Source organism: Rhinatrema bivittatum, chromosome 3 (assembly GCF_901001135.1).
Source record: "Rhinatrema bivittatum chromosome 3, aRhiBiv1.1, whole genome shotgun sequence".
Lineage (NCBI taxonomy): Eukaryota > Metazoa > Chordata > Amphibia > Gymnophiona > Rhinatrematidae > Rhinatrema > Rhinatrema bivittatum.
In genome coordinates this window covers 23,638,818-23,662,256 of record NC_042617.1, presented here as the reverse complement: position 1 = coordinate 23,662,256, position 23,439 = coordinate 23,638,818, and the positions used below count along the sequence as shown (strand labels likewise).

The window sequence follows — 23,439 nt, the reverse complement described above, 5'->3', positions numbered from 1 at the left end:
ATTGAATTTCGCCCTCTCCATAGGTTGTGCCAGGGGCAGTCAGAACTCCCAGGACTCTCTCTGAAGATCACCTTTGGGATTTGTATGGGCTGATTTTCTCCCAGCACAAAAAGGAAAATCAGAAAAGCTCTGGCTAATTCCTTCAGGAGCCAACACCACTGGACGCGAACTGCCCCATCATTCAATGTCGTCATCCCATGAAAAAAGAACTTGGCTCACTGCAGAGCCACTTTAAAAAAGGCCAGCCTCCTGTGTACCGTGCACCATTTAAAAAGCACTGATTAAAAACATTACTTTAACAATTTTGTTCAAAAAAAATTGTCCTGCACTTTCCTCCAGAGCACTGGATGCAGCCATTTTACTGCGAGTCTCAAACTACCTCCCACTCTCTGGATCCAACTGATTCATGCTTAACTATGAGGTCATTAATGACATCACACAGACTGCATGACCTAGGTGGATCCCATGCCCAGTGTGTGTGTGTGTGTACACGTCTCATGTACTGGTGGCTTCCTGGAGTTCTATTCTCTTTACAGGCTGGTAAGGGGATTAAGAGGGTAGTGGAGGAACCTAAACCATGGCAGCAGCCAGAAAATGAGACGAGTGGCTGGCCGCTTTACGTTCACTGGCACCAGCAGAAGGCACGTTGGGTCTGCTGCCTCCCCTTGGCTGAGTTTCTTGCGAGCATTCAGAATGGGCACTGGCAGTCAGTCAAATTCTCAGCCTAAATTAGGCCTCCGACCCCAGGAGAGGGCCTGGAAGATTCCCTAATACAGTTTCAGCAAAGGAACCCAAAAAAAAAAAAAAAAGGAAACACCACAGTACTCAAGTCATACTGTAGTATATGACCTGCAAGGCCACAACCCTTGCCAAGAATCCCGTTTCCTGCAGGACCAACATGGCCCATTGGAACTCCGTACTACAAAGCAGCAGGTCCGGGACCCAAGCAAAGGCTGTCTTACACCCCCCCCCCCCCCAATTCTGAAGGACGAGGTTGATTTTCTGCTCCTCCGCAATCTACGGAGACGCCTGTAACACGAGCCTTCCCCTACAGAGGGTCTGTGCATGGCTCACATACATTCCCATATAGAAAAACCATCTCCCCACCATGCATGCTGAGCCCGGGGATTAGCAGCACGAGATCTTTGAAAGAGGATGTAGCACAAATGCCAACAGACTTTCAGATTTGTGTGTCTGCTCTGCCTCTCACAGTAGTGATAATGCATCCTTTTTTTTTTTTTAAAAACATAGACAAAGATCATAACAGATTTACAAAAAGGTGTGGGCTCACAAAAAAAAAATTAAAAATCCCAAACTGGAACATAGTATTCTTTTAATGCTTCCATATCATAGTCCCGTCTGAAAAATACACATACACACACAAATAAATACGTTTTTAAAAAAAATTATGTTTCAGTGGCCTCAAGAAGCTCTTTAACACTGTCATAGTCAGGGGAAAGGTGGAGATTTTGGAAGAAAAACCAAATTGAAACCAAGCTGGTGACCTGCAACCCAGCACTGGGTGGTGGGGGAGGGCTGGGCTAATTTTTCTCTGACAGAGGATAAAAGGAGACGGCAACTGGAGGGGCTGGGAGAGGCTAGCACACAGAGTATCCTCCGATTTCTCCTCCCAGCCACTGCCGTCTCAGGGTGATCCTCACTGCCCTGATGGGGGAGATGAGAGCAGGGTAAGATCAGGGCAGACACAGGCACCCAGCCACCCACCCACAGCCTCCGATGGTACACCGGCCAAAGAAAGCAGATCTCTGGCTTAACACCCCCTCCCTCCCATCAACAAAAGTAAAGGAGAAGAAACAATTTCAGCTTTCCAATAGTCGGATGCATCACAAAAAAGCAAAGGGATAAGGGACAGGGTGTGTGAGGGTTAAATCGTTTCAGCTGGCTGGGCGGTTCTGTCCCAAAAAAACAAGGTCCGCACTCACCAGGACGCCTAAATTTGCTGCGGGCTATAGGGCAAGGTTAAAAAAAAAAACGACGACCACCTCTTCAGCCAGCAGAGATTAAAAAAAAAAAAATATTTATATATCACGACAGGCCTGTCTGAAACCCGACTTCTGGACATCCCCACTCCTTTTACCTATGTAAACGTGTCTTATTCTACCTTCTCCTGGCTTTACTAAAGTGTTCTTTGGAAGGAGGCTGGACAGACACACAGCTCCGGGGAGAACATGTTTTCTTCTATAAAGTGTTATTTATTTATTTGAAAGAAACTGCTAACCCCTCCCGCCCTCAGCCTAACTGGATCCATGTCCCAGCTGCCTACGTGAGCTTTCCACAACCAGGACTCCTGCGGCAGCCAGCCAAGCACGAGCCCCCCCCCCCCCACACCCTTCTGGGGTCACCTCCCGTTCACGAACTGGGGCCGTGGCGCTGCGCACGAGTCGCCAGCAATGGCACAGCCGCGGCTCTGCTCCATTTTAGTTTGGCGCAGCGTTTGGAAACGAAGCCCACGGGAAGCGAGAACGCTGCCGCGGTGGCTCCGACTTTCCTGTCCTTACGTACACAGGCCAGCGTGTACAGTTTCTAATCCAAGCCGCTGCCGAACAGAACGTGTAACGCACGCAGGCAAGCGGCTGCTTAAAACACCCAACCCAACCTTCAGATCTCATGAGCACACCCTGGTGGCCAGGCTTCCCTGAAACCGGAGGTAGGGGGGGGGGGGGGCGGAAGGACGTCACTTATAATCCCACTGGAGTGAAGAACAGCGCGTGGAGCTCCAACGCTGTCCAGCAGAAAACCTGCAGCAGGTCCTGCTCTCTCGCGCTAGCTGGCCTAGGGTGGGGGTTGAATTTCCAAGGCCTCTTTGGTGGGAGGTGAGCAGGTGAGTAGCCCCTGTTCCAGAGCCACCTACAAGAATGGCTACCCAAGGGCCAGCAGTGAAAGCAGAACTGTAGGAGGTGCAGCCAGCTCCAAAAAGGCCCCGGCAGTGATCGGCGCATGAATGGGAAGAGGCAGGAACGTATGCTCCCTTTTAGGACTGGCTGGCACGGGAGCTGCCAAAGAGACTTTATGGTCAGGTTGCCCTGGGCGTGGCATCATGGAACCACTCTAACAACATACCCACATCCTCGCACAAACGGAGCCAGCAGCCGACACAACAGAGACCCCCCCATCACAGCAGAGTGCTGGCATGACAGGAAATGCTGGACACCCTGGGCAGGTACAGCCAAACCATTTTCTCTTCCCCCTTCTTTCTCTCTCTCTGTTATTTGGCTGGAAGTTTTAAGAGGTCTTGTGTATGTGGCAACGACTGTCTATCTGGCAACAAGAAACAACTCTGCACTTGGTACCTTTTAAAAACAAAAAGACACACTCGAAAGAAAAATCAGAAATGTTCCCTTGAGCCTTCTTTTTCTGTCTGCTCTAGCCCAGCCCATAAAAAATAGCTCTCTCTGCAGCTTCAGAACGAATGAAGGCTCCTACGATGCAAGCTACTGGACATAGAAGGTGAAATGCAACAGCACGTCAAGACATCCACACCCAAGCAGCAAGAAAGACACTTGAAACCAATCACAAGATCGAAACAGAGAAGCAAACAATTGGCTTGTCCAGAAGCTTCTTCCCTCTCACCGAGCTCAAGAAATGATCCAGTCCTTCAGGCAGCTCTTAAAAATGTCACATTGTTCCCTGGGGAATGGGCTTCGCATTTGCTCGACTTACTGCCTCGCTCGCCCCATTCCTGTCTTCGGAGGCGCCTGCCGCGTTTCTCACCCCACCCTTCTCGATCCCGCAGGTCTTTTGCCCTCCATCCCATCATCAGTTCTCGCGCCGGCGCCTTTCTCCTCGAGCCGTTACAACGCCAGCAGGGTGGGCGAGTTTAAGGAGTCCGAGGACTGGTCGCCCCCGCTGCTGCTGCTGCGGCGGTGGGCCTTGGAGCACGACTCGGAAGGGGAGGCGGGCGAGTCCTGCTCCAGCACACTGGGGTAGGTGAAGACCAGGTTGGAGGTGCTGGGCGTGCTGGGAGGAGTGGAGGTGCCCACCACGGGGGTGTTGAGGGGCTCCTCGCCGAAGAAGGCCCCCGCAATGCTGATGGGCTTAATGACGGACCTCTGGACTTTGCCGTTGACGGAGGGGGCGGGGATCTCCTCCTCCACCGGCTCCTTTTTCACCACCACCCTGCTGGGCACCAGGGTGCGGAGGGGCTGCAGCAGGTTGTGGGAGGGCGGGGTCCTCCTCTCCTCTGGGCTGATCTTGCACATCGGGGAGTGGGCCACCAGCATGAATTCCAATTTATCCTTCTCTTTCTGGAGCTCGGCGATCTCCTTCTGCAGGCCCGACTTCTCCTCTTCCAGTTTTTCAGTTTCCTGCAGGACGAGAGAAGGGGGAGAGGGGGGGAAGCATTTACTTTTGGATTTAACGCACGTCGCGCTGACGAGGGGACTGAGGTGAAGGCCTGCTGGCCCCGGGTACTGAGGAATTCATTACAGCAGCCCTGCCAGCAGCACCGTACACCCGGCCGTAGCTAAGCTACAGGTTTAAACCCAACTACACGACGACACCATTCAAAACAATTAGAGTTATTAGAAGGAACGAGGCCACATACAAGCCAAGGGGGCCGATGAGTACAGCCCAAGGTTTCAAGGGCAAAGCTTTATCGACAGACTCCTGGCAGAGGCCTCACTCCTGGGCCTCGACGCTTCCTCTCCTGGACTTTGACTCGACGCGCAAGCCTTTAAGGCAGAGCTTCCCAAACTTTTAGCCAATGTGACCCCATTTTGCCACTTGAAAATTCACATGACCCCCCCCCCCCCCCCCCCCACCCAGAGGACGACCAAAACAAATTAGCCGGCTGTGGTCCCCCTTCCAAACAATCACGCATCCTCCCCTTCCCCCACACTTCATCTGATCCCCTCTCGGCCTCCACTCCCTCCAGCAGGACCTCCCCTCTTCCAGCCCTTTTCACATTCCCCCGGCTGACTCTCTCTCTCACCCCCCCCCCCAACCAATCTCATCCCCTCCCTCCTCAGCTCATCCCGCAGGGGCAACCTCTCTCTCTTGGGTAGGTTCAGTGGTGGGCGAGAGGAGGGGAGGGCAGTGGCAGTCTCCACTGGCCTGGGCACACTCCGCCCTGCCCTCCCCTCCCGGCTGGTCCCAAGCCCGACGGGGGATCTGCAAGCGGCAGCAGCGCTAGGAATGAAAGGCGGCACGCGGCCTTCGGGCCAGCGCGAGGCTTCCTGCTAGCAGAGAGAAACTCGTGCGAGGCCAGCGAGCGCATGCTGGTGTGCGCAAGTTCCACGACTAATGTTGGGAAGCCCAGCTTCACGCTCACTGCCCACACGTAACACGAGAGAAATCATTCTTTGCGGTCGCCGGTTGTATCAAGGCGAGGTGGATCCTCGCCCTGCCCTAGAGTCGTTTAGACTCTACATCACAGTTCTGAAAGGTCGGGAGAGGAAATAACTGGACACCCAGAAACCGAACTGGCGACTCGTCTCCTAGAAGTGGCCCCTGTGGCCCCTCCGAGTAGAGGCAGAGGGCCAGAATAGTCTTGAAGAGGCTGTAAAGCTATTGCTGGGAAGTCCTGCGGCGCCCGTTGCAGGAGATGCGCCGGGAGCTCAGATCTCTTTACATGAATCGGCGGGTGGAGGGGCGGTGCTCACGCGTGCGCAGCTTGCGCTGCTGCCGCCGGGGGCTGTGCCTCTTTCCACGGTGGGGAGTGGGAGCGTCTCTGCCCGCGCTGCTCTTTTTGTGGTGGGGGGTGTCCGGACTGCCGCGGCCCGTGCTACACCCGGTCTTGCTCACCGCTCCCGCTCTATACATTTACAGTGGAGAAGTTCCTACTCTCTGCACTTTCCATGTTCCGTCTTAACTTCCCGTTTCCTGGAGAGACACTATTGGCCAGCCCGGATTTTTTTTTTTTTTTTATGGGCGTTTTTATAAAAACTTGCAGTGCAGTGCACTGTGGGAATTGTAGTCCCTGCTTCTTTCATTTGAAAATCAGCCCTGCAGGTACTGGAACATGTCGGGGGGGGGGGGGGGGGGGGGGGGGGGGGGGGGGTCTGGGCAAACGTCTCCTTCCAGAGCACAGGTCACTTGGGACTCTCTCAGTGCCTTCCAGCAGAGCTCCTATTAGCATTTCTCCTTAAGAGCAAATGAATTTAAAAAGGGCAAGCAGAAGCGGGGGGGTGCAGAGCGTGAAGCCACCTACCGCCTGAAGCTTGTCCGTTAGCTCCCGCCGCCGGTTTCGACACTTGGCGGCCGCCAACTTGTTCCTCTCTCTCCTGATCCGTCGTTTCTCCTCCTCTTCTGGTGACAGCTGCGAACAATTCACAAAACCAAAACGGAAAAGTTTAGCTTTCTAAAGGTCCGAGTAACATTTAACCAACCACCAGACCGGGGAGGGGGAAAGTAGGGCTGGGAGAGGTGCCCCCCCCCCTGCAGATTACCCCAGTACCCTCCTCTGCGCCATGCGGGATCCTCTGTGCTTATCCCGTGCTTTTTAAAATGCATTTATTTCAATTCAGCCGGCAGTCTGCGTTCTACACCAGCGGACCCCCTCCCTCAGAGACAGACCCTCCCCCCTTTCCCCAACAAGTTCTAAAAAGAGTGACACACACAACCCAGTGAAAGCAGCTGCCATCCCGCACTGCCGCCCCCCCCCTGCCCTCTCCCCGAAGCACACCACAGTGACAGCCGTCCCAGCCTTGAGCCTTTCGGGTTGGAAACGCAGGGGAACAAAATGACGATGGGAAGCTGGACAGGGCTCGGAGGGCGGCAGACAGCGCTGGGGGCACCGCCTTGATGGAAGACGCCTCTGGCAGGAGAGGCTTCCAGACGCTCTGCTACACGGGACACGCCCGCAGACAGATGCAAGAGGCGCAGCAGAAACCGCCTGGACGGGTTTTAGGAGCAGGGAAAGGGAAAGGCTGGGTGTGCTGCAGGGGGCCCGACGACTCCCAGCCACTACAGCACGGTGCGGCGCCGCCTGCTCTGGTTTCTCCCCTGGGGGGGGGGGGGGGCGGCCGCCGGCACCTGCAGGACGTGATGGGGAGAAAGGGAGAGGACAGGACAGAGCGAGAGGTGGCGCACAGAGGAGAGGGAGAGGGAGGAGAGAAGGGGACACCTGCCTCTTTGTTGTGCTTTTAAAGGACAGCTAAAAAAAAAAAAACCTCTTAAACGTAGGGCCCAGCTCCACAGCGCCATCTCCTGGCCAGCTGAAGGGCTCGCTTCTGCCAGGTTCAGAGAGAGCCGCAGTCATTGCCCCTCAGATGGACAAGCGGCAGTGTAAGGGAGTGGATGTCCCACCGTCAGTATCGTCATCCCTGCCAGGCTGCCTACGGTAATGATTCTATTTAAATAACCCCCCCAAAACCTCATTCCCCCTCGTTTCCCCCCTCCTCCCCTTCAGGGAACTGGAAGGGAAAGGGCTGATGATGGAGCGGACAGAGCACAAAGCAGAGAAAAATCTGCTTTGCTCCCTTAATGTTGATTAGCATTGTTTAAATATTGGCAGTAGCAAAAAAAAAAAAACAAAAAAAAAAAAGTCACGCTGTTAGATGCCACTCAGTTAAACGTCAGATGCGGCTTTTACTGCATTAACATCGTTTTAAGCTAAGAACCTCCCCATGCATCTTTTAGATAATTTGCTTATTTTTAATTATTTGGAAACCAAACCAATTTGTGACCCTTGAGGACAGAAGTTAAAAAAAAAATCAAACTTGCAGTGGACGCTTTGCTTCCAAATGCTTTACAGTGACTCTGGGATCTGGTGGTCTAGGACCCCAGGCCCACTGCCCGGTCCCTCTGCCAAGTTTCTGATCATGGCTGAGAAATCCCATGAAAATCCTGGGAATGTGGAAAGATGCAGGGGAAAAGACAGAAAACGTGGATGTCCACCGGAGCTGGCATCTGTGCGCCTCCACCACTGCTCGCAACGCACTTATTTTTTCACGCGCGCTCCGGCGCCCACTTTTGGATCGCCGCGCTGGCCGCCTGGCAACGGGAAGCTGGCTCTTTGCTGTGGTTTACCTGCTCATCTCGCCGGCGCCTGCCCACGGTGGTGCCAATGGTTTTGATGACCCCAGGTCTCTGGAGGGCCGTGTGCCCCGTGACGGAGGCCAAGCTGGGCAGGGGGTGGCCGTAGGGGTGAGAGCGAGCGTAGGGGCTGGACATCGAGGTGATGACCGTGGGCTGTACCATCCACTGCAGATCCTGGCTGGTCGTTATGGCATTAATGGTGGGGATGAAGGTGCTGCTTGAGCCGGGCATATCTTGCCTGAATTTCTGGTGGAAAGCAAGGAGAGAAAAAACAAACAAACAACTGGTCAGAATCCAAGTCACAGTGCTTCTCACGGGCGGGTCGCACATTAATGACATGCAGCTTTGCTAGGGGCCAGCGACAGTCATTAAGCCATGCAATAAAAATGTATAATCGGACACTCCTGCTTTCCATACTATGGAAGGAGGACCTTACTGATTGTTCAGAGGTAGCGGAGGGTTACAGCTTCCCAGGTATCTCTTATCTTATGCACAATGAATGCGTGACTGCATGAAATTACAGGTAAGGATCCATTTCCTCCAGGTAGATACCTTTGGAAGAGGATGTTTTTCTTATTTTTTATGCAATAAGAAGCAATTTATTTTATTTGGGTATTTATCCCAATTTGGGATGGGTTACAAAGAAAACAAAGCATATGCATTAAACGGACTTCTTACAGACCACACATAAAATAAGCCATGTAATACAGGCACCACGAGATATATACAGCCTACCTACTCCGAACCCTGCAGCAGGGATGGTGCTACATGCCCGGACAGACACCCAGTCCTGACCAGACACCCTGCCGGGATCGAGACTGGCTACAGACTTATGTGGCTCTAGGAGAAAAGTGAACCAGTGCCTTTTGAAAAAGGCGCAGACATCACAGCAAGGGGTCACATGTCGGGTTTTTTTTGGTTTTCCCACTTCCTGCATTCTGCACCATCAAGTCTCTAACATGCTCTTTTGTTGCCCCGAGGCAGCTGGACACGGACAGATCAGGAAATAAGATGAACAGCTTGGCTCCCATGCACATGCTATAAAAAAAAAAAAAAAGAGAACCAGGGAGGCAGCAAACGGGAGGATTCTGAGAAGAGGGGAAAACAAATTCACTCTCCTGGAAAAACCAGACAGCCCCTGCAGCACTCGGCGGGAGAGGCACTCAACGGGGGGAGCGCTGCGAGACGCTCCCATAACTCTTTTGTGGCTAAGAACAGGATATGCCAGCAAAAAGGCAGAAAAGCGTGCGGCAAAAGGGTTTCAGATTCCCAGTAAGACACCAGCAACCTTCATACACATGGCCAGTGCTTGCAGTCATGGCCAGGCACACTCTTTTCACCACAGGAAAACAACATGAGGTGGGTCGAGGCTCCAGATCAGAGTTCTAATCTCACTTCCATTTCTCCCTTCCAGCAGGTCACAGGGAGAGCATTTTGCCACAGAGCAGCAAAGTCTGTGAGCAGATCACTCCAGGCGAACTTAGGGGTGGAATTGATTCTGAAAATGCTCGGGTAACTGGCCGAGCACACGCACAAAGTTACAGCTCACGCGTACACTTGCTTACATGCATACTTATCAAAAAAATAAAAAATGTATGCGCTGACTCCACCACCACGCGTGGAACAGCGTGAAACTGGGCTACGGGTTACTGCAGGGAAGTGACACTAATGTAGGGACACGCATACCTTTTTTTTTTTTTCGTTTTTAGTGCACACTAAAACGAACCGAACCAACCCCCTCCTCCCCCAAAACCAAGTGATAGAAACAAAACCAAATATTTTTCAGCTGCACACTCCTACACTAAAATGTCTGGTCCGAGGGTCAACGGGCTAAGTCATCTTCCGTTTACTCTTTCAACATCAGTTTCATCTTCTTGTTCACCGTTTCACACGTTCCCAGGAGAAAATGAAAAGGGCCAAATTCTGGACAAAGGACATTCGCAAGGGTGGAAAGGTTTAGCCGAGGGAGATGAACGAACCTCCACGGTGTTAAAACGACTGAATGGATGCCGAGTGGGGAAAGGGCAGGACTACCGAGCATCCCGGTTTCCAGCGAGAGAGAGAGAGAGAGAGAGAGAGAGAAAGTAATCCTTGCGTGCCAGGGCCGGGTGGGATCTGTGGTCCCTGCTGCCTCCGTCTGGTCAGTACTGTCGGACCCACAATGCATCAGACAGGGGAGGGAGGCAGCGGTCGCAAAGCCAGGCCTGGCCTTCGGTCTCCAGAGACGGGGGTCCTGTGGCCGTTCTCGCCAGAAATACAAACTTAGATTGTCAGCCCTCTGGGGATAGGGAAATACCTACAGTACCTGAACATAATCCGCTTTTGAAGCTGCTGAAAAAAAAAGCACAAAAAGCAGAATATTAAAAATCTAAATAAATAAATAGATTCTGCTAAAAGCATAGCAATCGAATATCAGATCCAAGCCCTCCTCCCTGTCCCCTTGAAAGAGTCTGTCCACGAAAAGAAACGGCTCTGGTCTGATGCGCTAGAAGCCATGAGCTGAACACATCTTGACCTTTTGGGGATGGGAGGTCAGTATCCAAATGCAGCTGGGTCTGTGTTAACAAGCACCACGCCCCCGACGCTCGCGAGCACACACACACAAAATCTTTTGAATTTAAGTGAATCCTTAGTGATTTTTTTTTTCTTATCATTATTACTATTTCGAGGTCATGTTCTGAAAAACACTTCCAGGAAGAAAAACACAGAAATACGAGAAGAGCGGCGGTCTGTCCCCCGCTGCAGACAGGGAAGGGCGTGACCCATTGGATGGAAGCCACAAGGAGCGTTGCACAGCAGCGTTGACAGGGCAGAGGCAGGCTCCGAACGCCGGGAGCCCCGGCACACAGCAGCGCCTCGATCAGAAGACACGGGGAAACGAAACGCCGGGCTGAGAACCACCAACCTACCCGAAACGAAGCCTAGGAGGGGAGCCACCCGGCTCATCTCCAACGCTCGCGCACGACAACGCCGGGGGCGGCTTATTCTCCTGTCGCTGCATCCTGCAAAGGGGACCCCCCCCCTCGCGCGGCCGACGCGAAGTCTGCACCAGGCGGGTGCAAGCGAGATGGGAGCGGCGCGCGCCACAGAGGACGTGAAATTTCAAAGGCGATCTTGACGCGCAGCGCTAATTTCTAAAACGTTTTGTGTGTCTGTGAGCATCCGTGTCTTTATTTTTTTTCAGATTATAAGGGTAACGCGCAAAGTTGCGATCCTAACTCTCAACTTGTGCGCCTCTCCAAAGTCAGGACTCGTAACGTCCGGCACATGCATACTCTGAGGATAAAGGACACGGACACATCATCCACCAGGTAGGGCGTCCCCCCCGTGGCACTTCACCATAAAAAAAAACGCCCAACACCACACACAAGCAGGGAGCAGCTCGCGGGAAGAAAGGAATCTACGGGTCAAGGTGCCACGATGTGAGGTCGAAGGAGAAAGATGCGAGAGTAAGGTGCCACAAAAAGAGAGTATAAGGGAGAATCTGGAGAGGGCTCGTCAGCGTGATACAGCAGCTCAGAAAGCAGGCAGTATCCCGGGCTGCAAAGAGAGAGCTAAGCACTAACAGAAAGAGAGCACATGACCTCTGGTCAGACCCCCAGGCTGAATACCCCGTGTGCTCTTGGAGACTTCGAGGGTCGATAGTCAAAAGATTTGGGTGTTTAATATTCACTTTTAACTACATAAATCTGACCAGCCAAAAGGCTGCTCTCCCTTCCCTGGCTGAACTCTGTCTCCCACGAACAGTCGTGTGTGCAGATTCAGCCGGACAAAAAAAAAAAAAAGGGGGAGGCCAGATTGATTTTTTCAAATTCAGCACTAAGCACTTCATTCTGTCTGCCTACGTGCCATCTCACTATATCTGACTAGAGACGTTTTCTGTGGTTAGATTTAATCAGATGGCCAGCTGCAATTTTAGAAGAGCCAGACATGGCAAACGTTCGGCGGCAAACCGTGCATCAGCACTACGCACACTGCAGCACGCCGGCCGTGTCGGAGGGACAACCCTGCACATGAGCCAATGGGCAGAGAATTGAATGTGGATGGGTGCGGATGGATTCGACTGGGACACAAGAAGGAAGGATCAACGAAAGGGGCAGAAAAGACAAACACAATGATCAGGAATATTGGCCGATAAGCCGTTTCATCTGAGAGCGAGGGGTGTGAAAGGGGGCAGGCAACGCCGGGCGCATCTTGGCGTCAGAATTAACGCGGGAGTTGGAAGTCATCCCGCCAGGTCTAGTACTCAAGAGTCCTAGCGGCCATACTGCTCCTGGAGAAAGATGGGGTCTTGGGCTAGGCTGGGACACCTTGCAAAGGAGCAGCAAACAAGATGTATCCAGAGGAGGCCTGCCAGGCCTTCGAAGCTCAAATGGAACAACATCGTTTCTGCTGCGCCTTTAAAAAAGGTCTCACAAGCTGCCAAGGCTCCAGCCTTCGAGGTAATTTGTCCGAGGACATTTGCAGTAACGAAGTGTAGAGGCGTCTTTGGAAAAAGATATCCAACTGTTAGAGGTACGAAAAAGAGCCACCAAAGCAGCCAGCTTATGCAGAAACATTATCCAAGCTAAAGCCATTTCCCCTGGGTGGGAAGGAAAGAACAACAGAGCAGACGATTTACGGTCATTAGACTGGAGAAATATTCAGTGGACCCTACAGGGCTGTCCCAGGAGCAACAAGCAGCACAAGTGGGCATCCTCCGAGGCTAAAGGGAAGAGTCCACCAGTCCCAAAGGAAGGCATTCCCCGTCTCCTCAGAACAGAAAACGGACGGCACATTCTGCTGACAGAACGCAAAGCAAGCCTCAAGGTGTCCTCCTCCTCCAAGTGCCTTAGGTAAAACTATTTTATGATCAAGGCACGTGTGGAGCTGGGGAGCCCCTGACGTCCCGGTGGGCGCGCCTGCAGCGTAGGGCCTGTGCTGGGCTGGGGGAGTCCCTCCGGGTGCTTATGCAGCAGTGTCATGAGCAGATTTAACTTTATTCCAAAGGTTTGCGTCCGCTTCTAATTTAAGAACGCTATGAAAATAAAATCATTTTAACTCTAACAACCCCCTCCAGGCAGGGCACAGATTGTCAAATGCACCGGCCGGGTTAAAGGTCCGCGGCTCTGCCTCTGTCCGGTGAAAGTTAACTGCTTCAATGTAAATATTCTTTTTGCTGATGGTCAGTAAATGTACTGGTGGTTGGCAGGCACACGCCACACACACGGCGTTCTTCTGTCAGTACAGTCATTAAGTGTACAGTAAATTCTACACGTGTTATGAGCACACCAATGTGCTGAGTGGGCTTTTACGGTTTGAACAGATGGCCAGTGACGGATTTAGGATTTTGCTGTACGTAGGCACTGCTTGTGCCAGCCCCCCCCCATCAATCCCTTCCCCCCACCCCATAAGCTCGGACAGCAGAGGAGACGGTCTAAGGCACAGCCCCATGGTTTCCTGTGGCAGCTCAGGGGTACATTTCCGTGGCAAACAAGTATGCTCACCTTTTAAATCTTGTACTTTATTTTACATGATAAAAAAAAGTCAAAAACCAGGGGAAAGACAGAAAAGGATAGGACAGGACTACATGGTCGTCAGTGGAGGAAGGCGTCTATTCCGGCACCGATGCTGTTCCGTGCATACAGAAACGAACGGTCCAGATCTCGAATGGCGCGGTGCATTCTGGTTACCTCATCTCAAGAAGAGGTGCAGAGAAGGGCCACAGAGGGGATTAGAGAGCGGGAATGTACGAAGAGAGACTCAAACTAGGCCTCTTCAGCTTGTAAAAGAGGAGGGGAGGATAGGCCAGAAGAAAATAAAATAATGAAGAGGGGAACTATTATTCTCTGACTTAACACAGTGTTTTCTAACTTTTAAACAGAAAGCACAGCTACATTAACAAAAATGGCGTATGGCCCACCGAGCTCCACGATGCAGGCAGTGTGGACACGGAGAGGACCGATAGGGCCAAAAGCAGAGCTAGGGAAGCACTGAAAGCCCCACCAGTCTCTTCCAAATTTGAAGAGAAAGGGAGAGAAGGGAACAGAGACACACGTGAACCCATCACGCTGGTCCGGCTCCCTCTATATACAAGTGCAGAGGGAGGGAGAAGCCAGGGTGGCGGGGGCAGCTGCACGTGGCTGCCAGAGCTCCTCCCACTGCTGCTGCTGCTCCCAGCCCTCAGCCAGTCCTATCCAGTGCTCAGCATGTACTCCCCCCCCCCCCCCCCCCCCTCACTCAGCCTGGGGAGGTGCTATATAACATGGGGCATGGCCTGTTAATTCCCATATGCTCATGCTATAGCAAGGATGGATCTGAGGATACCCTTCAGCTGAAATACCTACCACGGTGATTTACAATACATCGACTCCAAGCTCTCAGAAGGGAGCTCCTACACGTTTGAGAACCACCATTGGTGCCTCTCGCTGCTGTGAGGTGCTGCGAGCAGAGCCCAGGTGCTGGCCTGGATCCGAGCATCGGGCAGTGGTGACTTTTCCGTGGCGCACCTGATCGCGGCTGATGGCACAGTGGTTGGGAAAGTTTGAGGCCATCAAAGTATTTGTTCACTTTTGGCAGCCCCTTCAACATTCGGGAATTGCTTGGGCAGGGTGGAAGGGCTATTTTCATAATGGCTCTTTCACAGCCTGAGAGATTAACCCACACATAAAAGTAGCTGCCTTAGCCACAGAGGAAAAGGGAGCAGAGGCAGGACAGCGAGAGAGAAGAGGCATAAGAACATAAGAAAATGCCATACTGGGTCAGACCAAGGGTCCATCAAGCCCAGCATCCTGTTTCCAACAGTGGCCAATCCAGGCCATAAGAACCTGGCAAGTACCCAAAAACTAAGTCCATTCCATGTAACCATTGCTAATGGCAGTGGCTATTCTCTAAGTGAACTTAATAGCAGGTAATGATCTTCTCCTCCAAGAACTTATCCAATCCTTTTTTAAACACAGCTATACTAACTGCACGAACCACATTCTCTGGCAACAAATTCCAGAGTTTAATTGTGCGTTGAGTAAAAAAGAACTTTCTCCGATTAGTTTTAAATGTGCCCCATGCTAACTTCATGGAGTGCCCCCTAGTCTTTCTACTCTCCGAAAGAGTAAATAACCGATTCACATCTTACCCGTTCTAGACCTCTCATGATTTTAAACACCTCTATCATATCCCCCCTCAGTCGTCTCTTCTCCAAGCTGAAAAGTCCTAACCTCTTTAGTCTTTCCTCATAGGGGAGCTGTTCCATTCCCCTTATCATTTTGGTCGCCCTTCTCTGTACCTTCTCCATCGCAGGAGATAGAGTGAAAAGGGTGCTGCGGCCACTGCCCTGAAGACTCACATGGGCTGGGGTAAGGGACAGGGAGGGCCGGGGCAGAGGGCTGAACACAGTGCCCCCCCCCCCATGTTAACCTTGCCCCCTCCCCAAAATTCAATTCTGGTTACACCCCTGGTTCAGACTAAATGTACAAGTTTGACATTCTCTGTAAAACACATCAGGCTTGCTAAAGCATCTTCATGTCCGACCCGTGCATGACCGGCGTGACCCTGCCACAGCGGCTGCTGTGCTTGCACTGGACCTTTAGGACGTGGGCTAATCAGAGAAGTTCCTTTCTCCTGCTTCTCACGGCAAAATGCTGCTCTGGCCTCCAGACCACTGCTTCTGGAGACAGAGCACAGGAACCACCCTCACTTCTGCAAGATTTCCCCCTCACGCTCTTTGTTTGTTCAAGCCCCCAACCTATGCCTCCTAATAATCAGATCCAGTGCCACCCACCTAACCCCAAGCCATCGGAGATAGCACGGATCATTCCCGTCTTTCGTTTAAAACCTTGCTGCTTCCAAAGCAATCCTGAAGGGTTTCCTGCTCTGGCAATGCAGAACGCAGGACTGCCAAAGCCCCAAATGCTTCCAGCCTGACCTGCGGGGAGTACCTGAAAATCTGCAAGGAGGGTGTGAGCAGGTCACGTATTCAGTAGCACAGGGCAGAAAGGCCCCAGAGTGTCACTGCGACTAGGAGAGGGGCTCTTCCAAGCTGGGTCAGAAAAGCATGGACGATAAAAAGCCTCCATCTTGAGAGTTTTTACCGTTTTAATGAAAAGCAAAGTCCTTTATTTAACCTGCAGCAGTCTCTTAATAGATATGGGAAGATCTTGTGGGCAGAGACGGGGGTGGTGAGAATAGCCCCAAGTTAAGGGCAGTCATGGATCAGCTTTGAAGCTTACCCTGACCTCTCCTGTAAGAAAAACCAGAACGGTGCCCCGTGAACCATCCGCAAACCTTCCTACAATCTGGGCTTTTCCCTCCTTTTTCGCTCTCAATCCCGTCCCCGGGTCCTATGGACCGGCACGGCACCCGCTGCGTCCTTATCCAGGAACGGCCAGGTCCCCGGACCTGCCAGCAGGGGGCAGCACGGGAGCAGCTCGGCGCCGGGCTGGGGCTGGCAGTTCGTTTCCAGGAAGAGGTTTCAATAGGAGGAATGTCACAGGCTGGTACTCCTGGCACAGATCACCAAAAGGGTGCTCGTCTCCCACTCTCTCTCTCTCTATTAAAAAGCATTACAAAAAAACAAAAAATAAATCTGTTTATTTGTAAAGTCACTAACAGGAAAATAGTAAAAATGCGATGTTCCCTGCATAAAACCGCCAAGGCAAGAAGTAGCTGATGTAAACATGTTATGAAATTAGCTCAGTTTGTGTGAAGTGTGGGGTGTGAAGGGGGATTGTGCAATGTTCTCTCTCTGCTAGCAATAAAACTTGTCGAGTTATTCCATGGAAGCAGGACGCCTCTGCTGTGTTTTCCCATAAAGTTAAAAGGGAAAAAAAAGGGAAGGGAAGGGGGGGGATGTTAAGAAAAAAAAAAAAGTCTCTTTTTAAAACCGATTGAGCAACTTTTGTCAAACTGCCACAGCCACAACAGGAAATATCTGGCAGGCTCCCAGCTCCGGCTTTATTTTAGCCGCCCCCCAAAATCGTAAAGTGCTGGGGTAAACAGGCGCGAGACACATGGGGGGAAGGGTTTTCTCACGTTGTCTGCCTCTGGCGGAAATTCCTGAAATAGCATTCGGGAAGTTTACGAGAAGAGGGAGGCCGATCTGGGGCTTGGCAGCGCCAGCCTCGGCGTCGTCCCACCGCTGCCAGAACATCTGGATGTCAAGGCCAGAAACAGTCGCCCAAACCCATCTCTGGACTCTGCATTTTTTTTTTTTTTTGCAGAACAGATCACGTCAACTGGGACGGGGAGCTTAACAATTGAAAGCTTGAAAGAAGAAGGAAACAAAAAAAAAAGGGATTTTGAAATCACCCTTCAGCCAAACACAAACCAACAAACAGCTTTCCAACTCTGTGACTCAACACAGAAGAAAACTTAACAGGCGAACGCTTCTGACACATTAATGGTAAAACACTCAGGCTGAATTACGAGCTGACTCTTTTAATTACGTTTCTCTTCTCACCCCTTCCCCCAAACAAAAGTTATAGCCACGTTAGCGAGAGGGGAACTCCTCCTTTGATCTTAAGCCTAAATTGGACGTTTCCTGCCCCCTCTTAATATTTTCATCCCCTGCCACTGACCTGACGAAGGGCACTGTCACCCTCCCCTACTGGAGCCCTGTGGAAGGGGATGCTATGTGGAGCTGTGGGAAGCCCAGGGGGGGGGGACCTTTCGCATCCTGCCACCGAATTATCCTGCCTGCACCATTAGTACGGATACTACGGCTGGCAGGTCCCAAATCGTTTTCATTATTGCCGGGTTACAGGGGCCACCTTCCCACGCATGCTAGCCTGGAAGAGAGGAGCTGCAAGTCCATCCTCAGGCTTGCATGTTTATTGAGCTGCAGCGCGTAACTGGTGCAGGGACTGCCAGGGGGCGCCTCATTATGGCGGGCACACACAGTTCTTCCTCTCACGTTGTTTTGCAAAGCCCTCTGATCTGTCTGTCCTTCCTCTTGAAGGCCTCTGTATTAAAAGATCTTCTTCCATTGTGCAGCAGAGGTCACCGGTTCAGAGGAATCGGGCAGGCAGGATCCATGTGGATCCTTGGATCGTGGTCCCTGCAACTGACCCGAGAACCATGGGCTCAAGGGCCGACACATCTGAGCTGCGTTTGAACTTCTGACCTAGAGCCGAGCGGCTCTGATGCTGGGACCGTTCCCTCGCAAAGGATTAAGGCGCTCAGGTTCCTGATCCAAAGCAGGCTGTAGTCCGATTCCAGCAGTCAGTCTTTCCTTCCTTCCTTTGCTTGGTTTCGGCATTTCCAAGGTTGTGCTCTTCAGGAGGTGAACAATTCCCCAACCCAACTTCCTTAAACTGCTAAACGGGTCACGGGAGCTTTTATCTGTAACTTATCTTAAGCATACAGGCACCACCTCCTCCAGCCCAGTAATTAAGCAAGAGAGGGGGAAAAAAATGCCTGCCATCCTTTTCCTAGGAAAGAAAAACAAAGGGATGGTGGAAAAGGGTGAAACTCAAGAGAGAGAGCTGTAAGGACAGCAAGGGGCAGGCAGCCAGAGAAGCTCCCAGCACAGAACAGAGCAGACACTGCAGCCCTCCCCGTCTGCACTCACAGGGAGGAGAGGGAGCCCTGGCCAGTTAGGGACTGGGAGCCGGGGAGAAGCGAAATCTCGGTGTGCAGCCCTCCCCTTCTCATTCACAGGGAGGAGAGGGAGCCCTGGCCAGTTAGGGACTGGGAGCCGCTAGATCCCGGTCTGCAGCCCTCCCCGGCTCATTCACAGGGAGGAGAGAGAGAGAGAGAGAGCCCTGGCCAGTTGGGATTTATCTCAGGTTGCAGCCATGCATGGAGGCAGGGTTGTCCTTCCTGCTTCCCGTCATAGAGTCAGTCTGTCCCCTTTCATTCCTGTCTGGGGAATTCACCTCTGCCACCCCCGGCCACACACCTTCGGGTGCTGATTCGGGGCTTTCTAGCAGGCCGCCCCCACCTCTCCCGGGAGGCCCCTTCCGTGCTGTCATCTTTACGTCAGGCAGGAGAGGGCTTGAGAGGGGAGCAAGCGGTCCGGAGATTTGCAAACTCGTTGTTGTGCGCTAGATTTCAGGCTGAAAGCGCCTGCATGCAACGTGCATGGAGACGATTACAAGCAAGTCACCTGGGATCTACACGGTTTAAAAGTTCCCTCGGTTCAGGTGCACCTTCTTCTCACAGTGATGCAAAAGAAAGTGGAATTTCTGCCAATAATAGTCCAGAAATCCAATAAATTCCTTCCCGACTCGCAAAAAAAAAGCGATCGCCGAATTAGCATCAATCAAGTGCAGCCTCAATAAACCCGAGCCCGTGGTGCTGCCACGGAGCCGCCCGGCGGGGGCATTCCCGAGACTCCCGGCAGGATCCCCCGGCTCCTGCTCACAGACCGGCACTGCAGGAAGCCGAGTCCCACCTCCGGTGCTGGGGGTGCTGCCGTGCCGGCGGAATGCCCCTGCGCCGCCCGCCTCCTGTGCATTTGCTCTCGGCGAGGAAGAGAAACGTGCTCAGACAACTTCCGCCTCCCTCCGGGGCCGCTTCGGAAGCCAGAGGCGCCCGGGAATCCCTCCCTCCCCTCGCGGGAGAAGCCAGAAACCGGGGCGCCGAGGACTTGGGATCACATTCAACCGGTCCCAGCGAAGAGCCTCCCCGGAGCGGGACGCACCGTGTTGGGACCCCCCCCCCCCTCCCGATCTCTCCCCACCAACCGGACCGGGAAGCAAAGGAAAGGCCCGGCACCCCCGGGGCTGTAGGGACTCGGCCGCCCCGGCCGATCCGCAAGAAAGCGGGGCCCATCCTCTGCCCCGGAGAGCGGAGCCCTGCGCCCAGCCTTACCTAGCCGGGCAGCAGCAGCGGCGGCGACGTGGCTCGCTCCCTCCCTGCCTTCCTCTTGCAGCGCCAGAAACGCGGGTCTAAAGGTGCATCAGGGCGTGGCGCCTGAAACTTTGCATCCGAGCTCCCGCCGATCTGTCACCGCACGCCGCGCAGGGAAGTAACAACAACAACAACAATAACAGAGTGACTTACGCTCCTAGCACGCGCACACACACACACACACACACACACACACAAAAAGTCCCAGGAAGTTAACCCAAAAGTCCGATCCAGGCTAGCACGGCCTTTACCTGAACGCCGCCCGGGGAGCGCGCGCGGAAAAGGGTCGGGCGAGCTTCTTACCTGGTGGACCGACGCGGCCACGCAGCCGCCGCTGGAGTAGGACTCGGGGTGGCCGGGGGAGCCGCTGCTGCCACGGGACGAGCTGTCGAAATTCCCGGGGTAGTCCTGGTACATGATCCGGGATGGATGCCAGAGAGAAGAAAAAAAATGCCAAAATTTCCTCCCTCGCTGCACACTTTTTTTTTTCTTTTTCAGGTCTTCCAAAAAAATCCACGCCAATCAAAAGGAAAAACAAAATTTAAAACCCTCTTCCTGACTTTTTTTGTGGGTGAACTTTAATATGTAAAAATCTTTGTCATAGAGCAGTTTTTCGTTTTGCTTTTAAGCAGGAAACAAAAAGGTTTGGCTTGAAATTGGAAAAGAAGTGAGATCCCAGGATAAAATTAAGTGCCAGGGTATTGGTGCGTTTTATTTTGTCCCCCCACGCAATACAGAAAAAGAACAAAATTAAATGATGACTGGGTACAAACTTCCTGCGGATCTAGGGGCAAACTCTTGGTTCTACGTCCTCCGACTTCTTGGTTAATTAAAAAAAACAAAAACAAAACTCTTGTTCTCTTGTCAGCGAGGCCTTTAAGCCTCCAGTCCTATTCTGATTCGCTTTGATGACTCAATAGAGCACTTTGTCTCGTACAGACAGTTTCTCAATTATTCCTCTTCGTTGCCTCTCTTTTCACCCTCTGCCTTGTGATCCGTTTCCCTCTTCCCTTGTTCCAGTAATGAATAAATAACCACTTTTTTTTTTTTTTCCTTTTTGGTCGGTATCCCGATCTCTGGCTTCCTTTACTCTGCCTGGATGAGTCAGTGCAATGGCATTAGTTCAACTCCACTCTTATTATCACCTCCTCCCGGGCAGCCTACCCGTACGTCAGTCCCGATTGTACCAATCTGCGCAGGAGAACAGGGAGGAGCCGCCAGAAAATGCTCCTCGGTGCCGGCATCGGCCCCCGGTGTCTTTCTACAAGTGGGTGGCGCCTCCATATATATATGGAGGCACCATATTATTATTATTTTTTTTGCTCTTAATGTCGAAGAATCAGAAATGACAACCTTCGCTTCTTTTAGAGGGGGAAAAAGTAACCGCTGTTACCCGTCTAAACCCCCGCTTTTCCTTTGTCTCTTCCATTGACGCATGTTGCCAAAAATGGTCTTTTGCGTTATATGACGCGAGTGCGGGTTTCCTTGGCTAAGGTGACGTCATCAGAGAAGGGATTCCCTTTTTTTTTTTTGGTGTACGTTTAAAAAAAAAAGGGGGTGGGGGTCGACCCAGCATGTCCCCGGACAGAAACTTGACTTTAATGCTGCAGCTTGCAGCTCTGCTGTCGTGCTCCTTCCCCGTGTTTACATGGCCGTAATATTTTACCGAATCTCTAGTCGTGTCCCAAACAACTTCACACTACAGAAGCTAATGTTCCTAGAATTGATTTTTAAATTGAAATCTACTCTTTCCACTTTTCAGGGGAAACCCATATATTAACGCCTTACTCAGATTTGTAAACCTTGCCTCGCATTTTCCCATGGAAAGATTAAAAGCTACCTTAGGTATAGGAGGCCACCAATCACGTCTGAAGTATTCGGCATCCTCTGTGGATAAGTGCTGAAGTTTGTATCTTTCGTATAATTAAAAAAAAAAAAAATCAGCCTGAACGCAAGATAGGAAATTGCTTTACAGAAGGGGCGGAGCATGAAGCTTTTCCTACAAAGTTTTCGAGAAAGGGGCGGGGCCTGGGATGCAAACTCGAACAGAACATTTGATTCTAAGACATTTTCCCCTTTGATTCTTTGTGACGTCACCCAGCAACTCCATGACCGGTAAAGCCTAAACGGTGGGAGAACTTCTTCCATTCACCGCCACCGCAGCTCACTTTCGAGAAAAGCGAATGGCTTTCCGGTTAGTTGGAAAGCTGGAAGCCTTTTAAGTCCGTGGCTAATCGCTGGCCGACATAAATGGCTTGCGTTTGAATGATACATTGCAAGGTAATTTGTCCCCTGTAATTGCCTCCCCCCCCCCCAAAAAAAAAGTCAGAAAAGAAGGTGTTGAGTGTTCTGCCCGCTTGCCCGGAGCCCGAACACATTACAGCACGCAGCCCGGAGGTCACGGATGCAGGCGGCGTTACGGAGACCGTGAGCGCTAGCTGTGCGCGAGGGCCCCGTCACCTCCGGGATTTTAGCTGCAGGTGTCCAAAAGACCCATTGAGCAAGAACGAGCTGCAGCAGTAACACCGACTTGTGTGCATCGTTCGTTCACAGTGGGGGGAAAAAAAGGCCGCCAGCTAGCGCTAGGCACTAGAAAACGGCCCCCAAAGCACCGCCGCTTCCCCTCTCCTTCCCTTTGTCTGAAAATAACTCCGCCCCCGCATTTCCCTTCCCCGCCCCTCAGGAGAAACCGCCTGTGCCGGCGCGCGCCTTTGGGCGGGAGCCGCTTGTTTCCTCTGAAGGGCGACGGCGGCAGGGGGGTTAGGAAAGCGCCTGTTCCCCCTCCCCCTCCCTCGCACGTCCCGCCCCCTTCCATGGAAAGGCTCGCGCTCCCCCCCACCCCCCCCGAGGTATTCCTGAAAGGGGGCACGTGCGGAAGCCGAGGCCGAGCTTGACGGAATGTACGAGCGTAGAGTTTTCCTTTCCGCTTGGATGCAACGCGCCTCGAGCTACCAGTGAAAAGGCCCGCGCTAAATGCTAGAAAGAAGGAAGTAGTCAGTGTCCAGCGACTCCTCTGTCTATGGGGAGCAGCCCGAGGGCTTCCCTGGTCCCTCTGGCCCCCATAACCCTCCTATCTCTCCCCCTGCCTCCGCACCCCTTTCTTCTGCCCCCACCCCATTAGCCTCTCTTTCTGCCCCGGCCCCTCTTGCTCTCTTCCTTTCTCCCCCTAAGCCTGCCCTTCGCCCACCACGCCCATCAGGGGCAGGAGAAGAGCCGTGGCGCCAGTGGCCGCTTTCTCCTCCTCTGTTGCCTGACCCAACTGCTTTTAACCGGGTGGCTAAACAGAGTCCTGGGCAGCTGGAGGATGAAGCTGATGAGCCTTCGCATCCCTCCTCTTGCCGCTGAACAGCTGCTGCCTGCCTGGGCTCTGGATCTCCAGCACTGAATCTACAAAAAGGGCCAGATTTTAGTTGTGCCATGGCCCAGCCCCTTCCCGCGCCTGTACTATCAGTGGAGAGACAGACGATCATCAGGTCAGAGACTAACAGGCCGATACAGTACAGAACCCACGATTGGACGCGCGTTTTCGACGCGCTATTACCCCTTACTGAATAAGGGGTAAAGCTAGCGCGTCCAACCCCCCCCCCCCCCCCGATCCTAATAGCACCCGCAATA

At 52.6% G+C, this 23,439-nt stretch overlaps 1 protein-coding gene across 4 annotated transcripts; it reads right to left on the bottom strand.

The window, feature by feature from the left end:
- Window positions 1–1,228: 1,228 nt before the first annotated feature.
- On the bottom strand, window positions 1,229–22,415 carry FOSL2 (FOS like 2, AP-1 transcription factor subunit). Of its 4 annotated transcripts, none has more exons than XM_029592960.1 (4): window positions 21,665–22,415; window positions 7,990–8,244; window positions 6,170–6,277; window positions 1,229–4,325 (listed from the first exon to the last, which is right to left on the bottom strand). In XM_029592960.1, exons 2-4 carry the CDS (start codon window positions 8,227–8,229, stop codon window positions 3,813–3,815), a joined length of 861 nt encoding a protein of 286 aa, XP_029448820.1. In that variant the 5' UTR covers window positions 8,230–8,244; window positions 21,665–22,415; the 3' UTR covers window positions 1,229–3,812. The 4 variants fall into 4 exon arrangements, with proteins under 4 accessions (XP_029448820.1, XP_029448817.1, XP_029448821.1 ...); XM_029592957.1 differs by lacking the exon at window positions 21,665–22,415 and adding an exon at window positions 20,128–21,646; XM_029592961.1 differs by lacking the exon at window positions 21,665–22,415 and adding an exon at window positions 19,786–19,928.
- Between the last annotated feature and the right edge of the window lie 1,024 nt (window positions 22,416–23,439).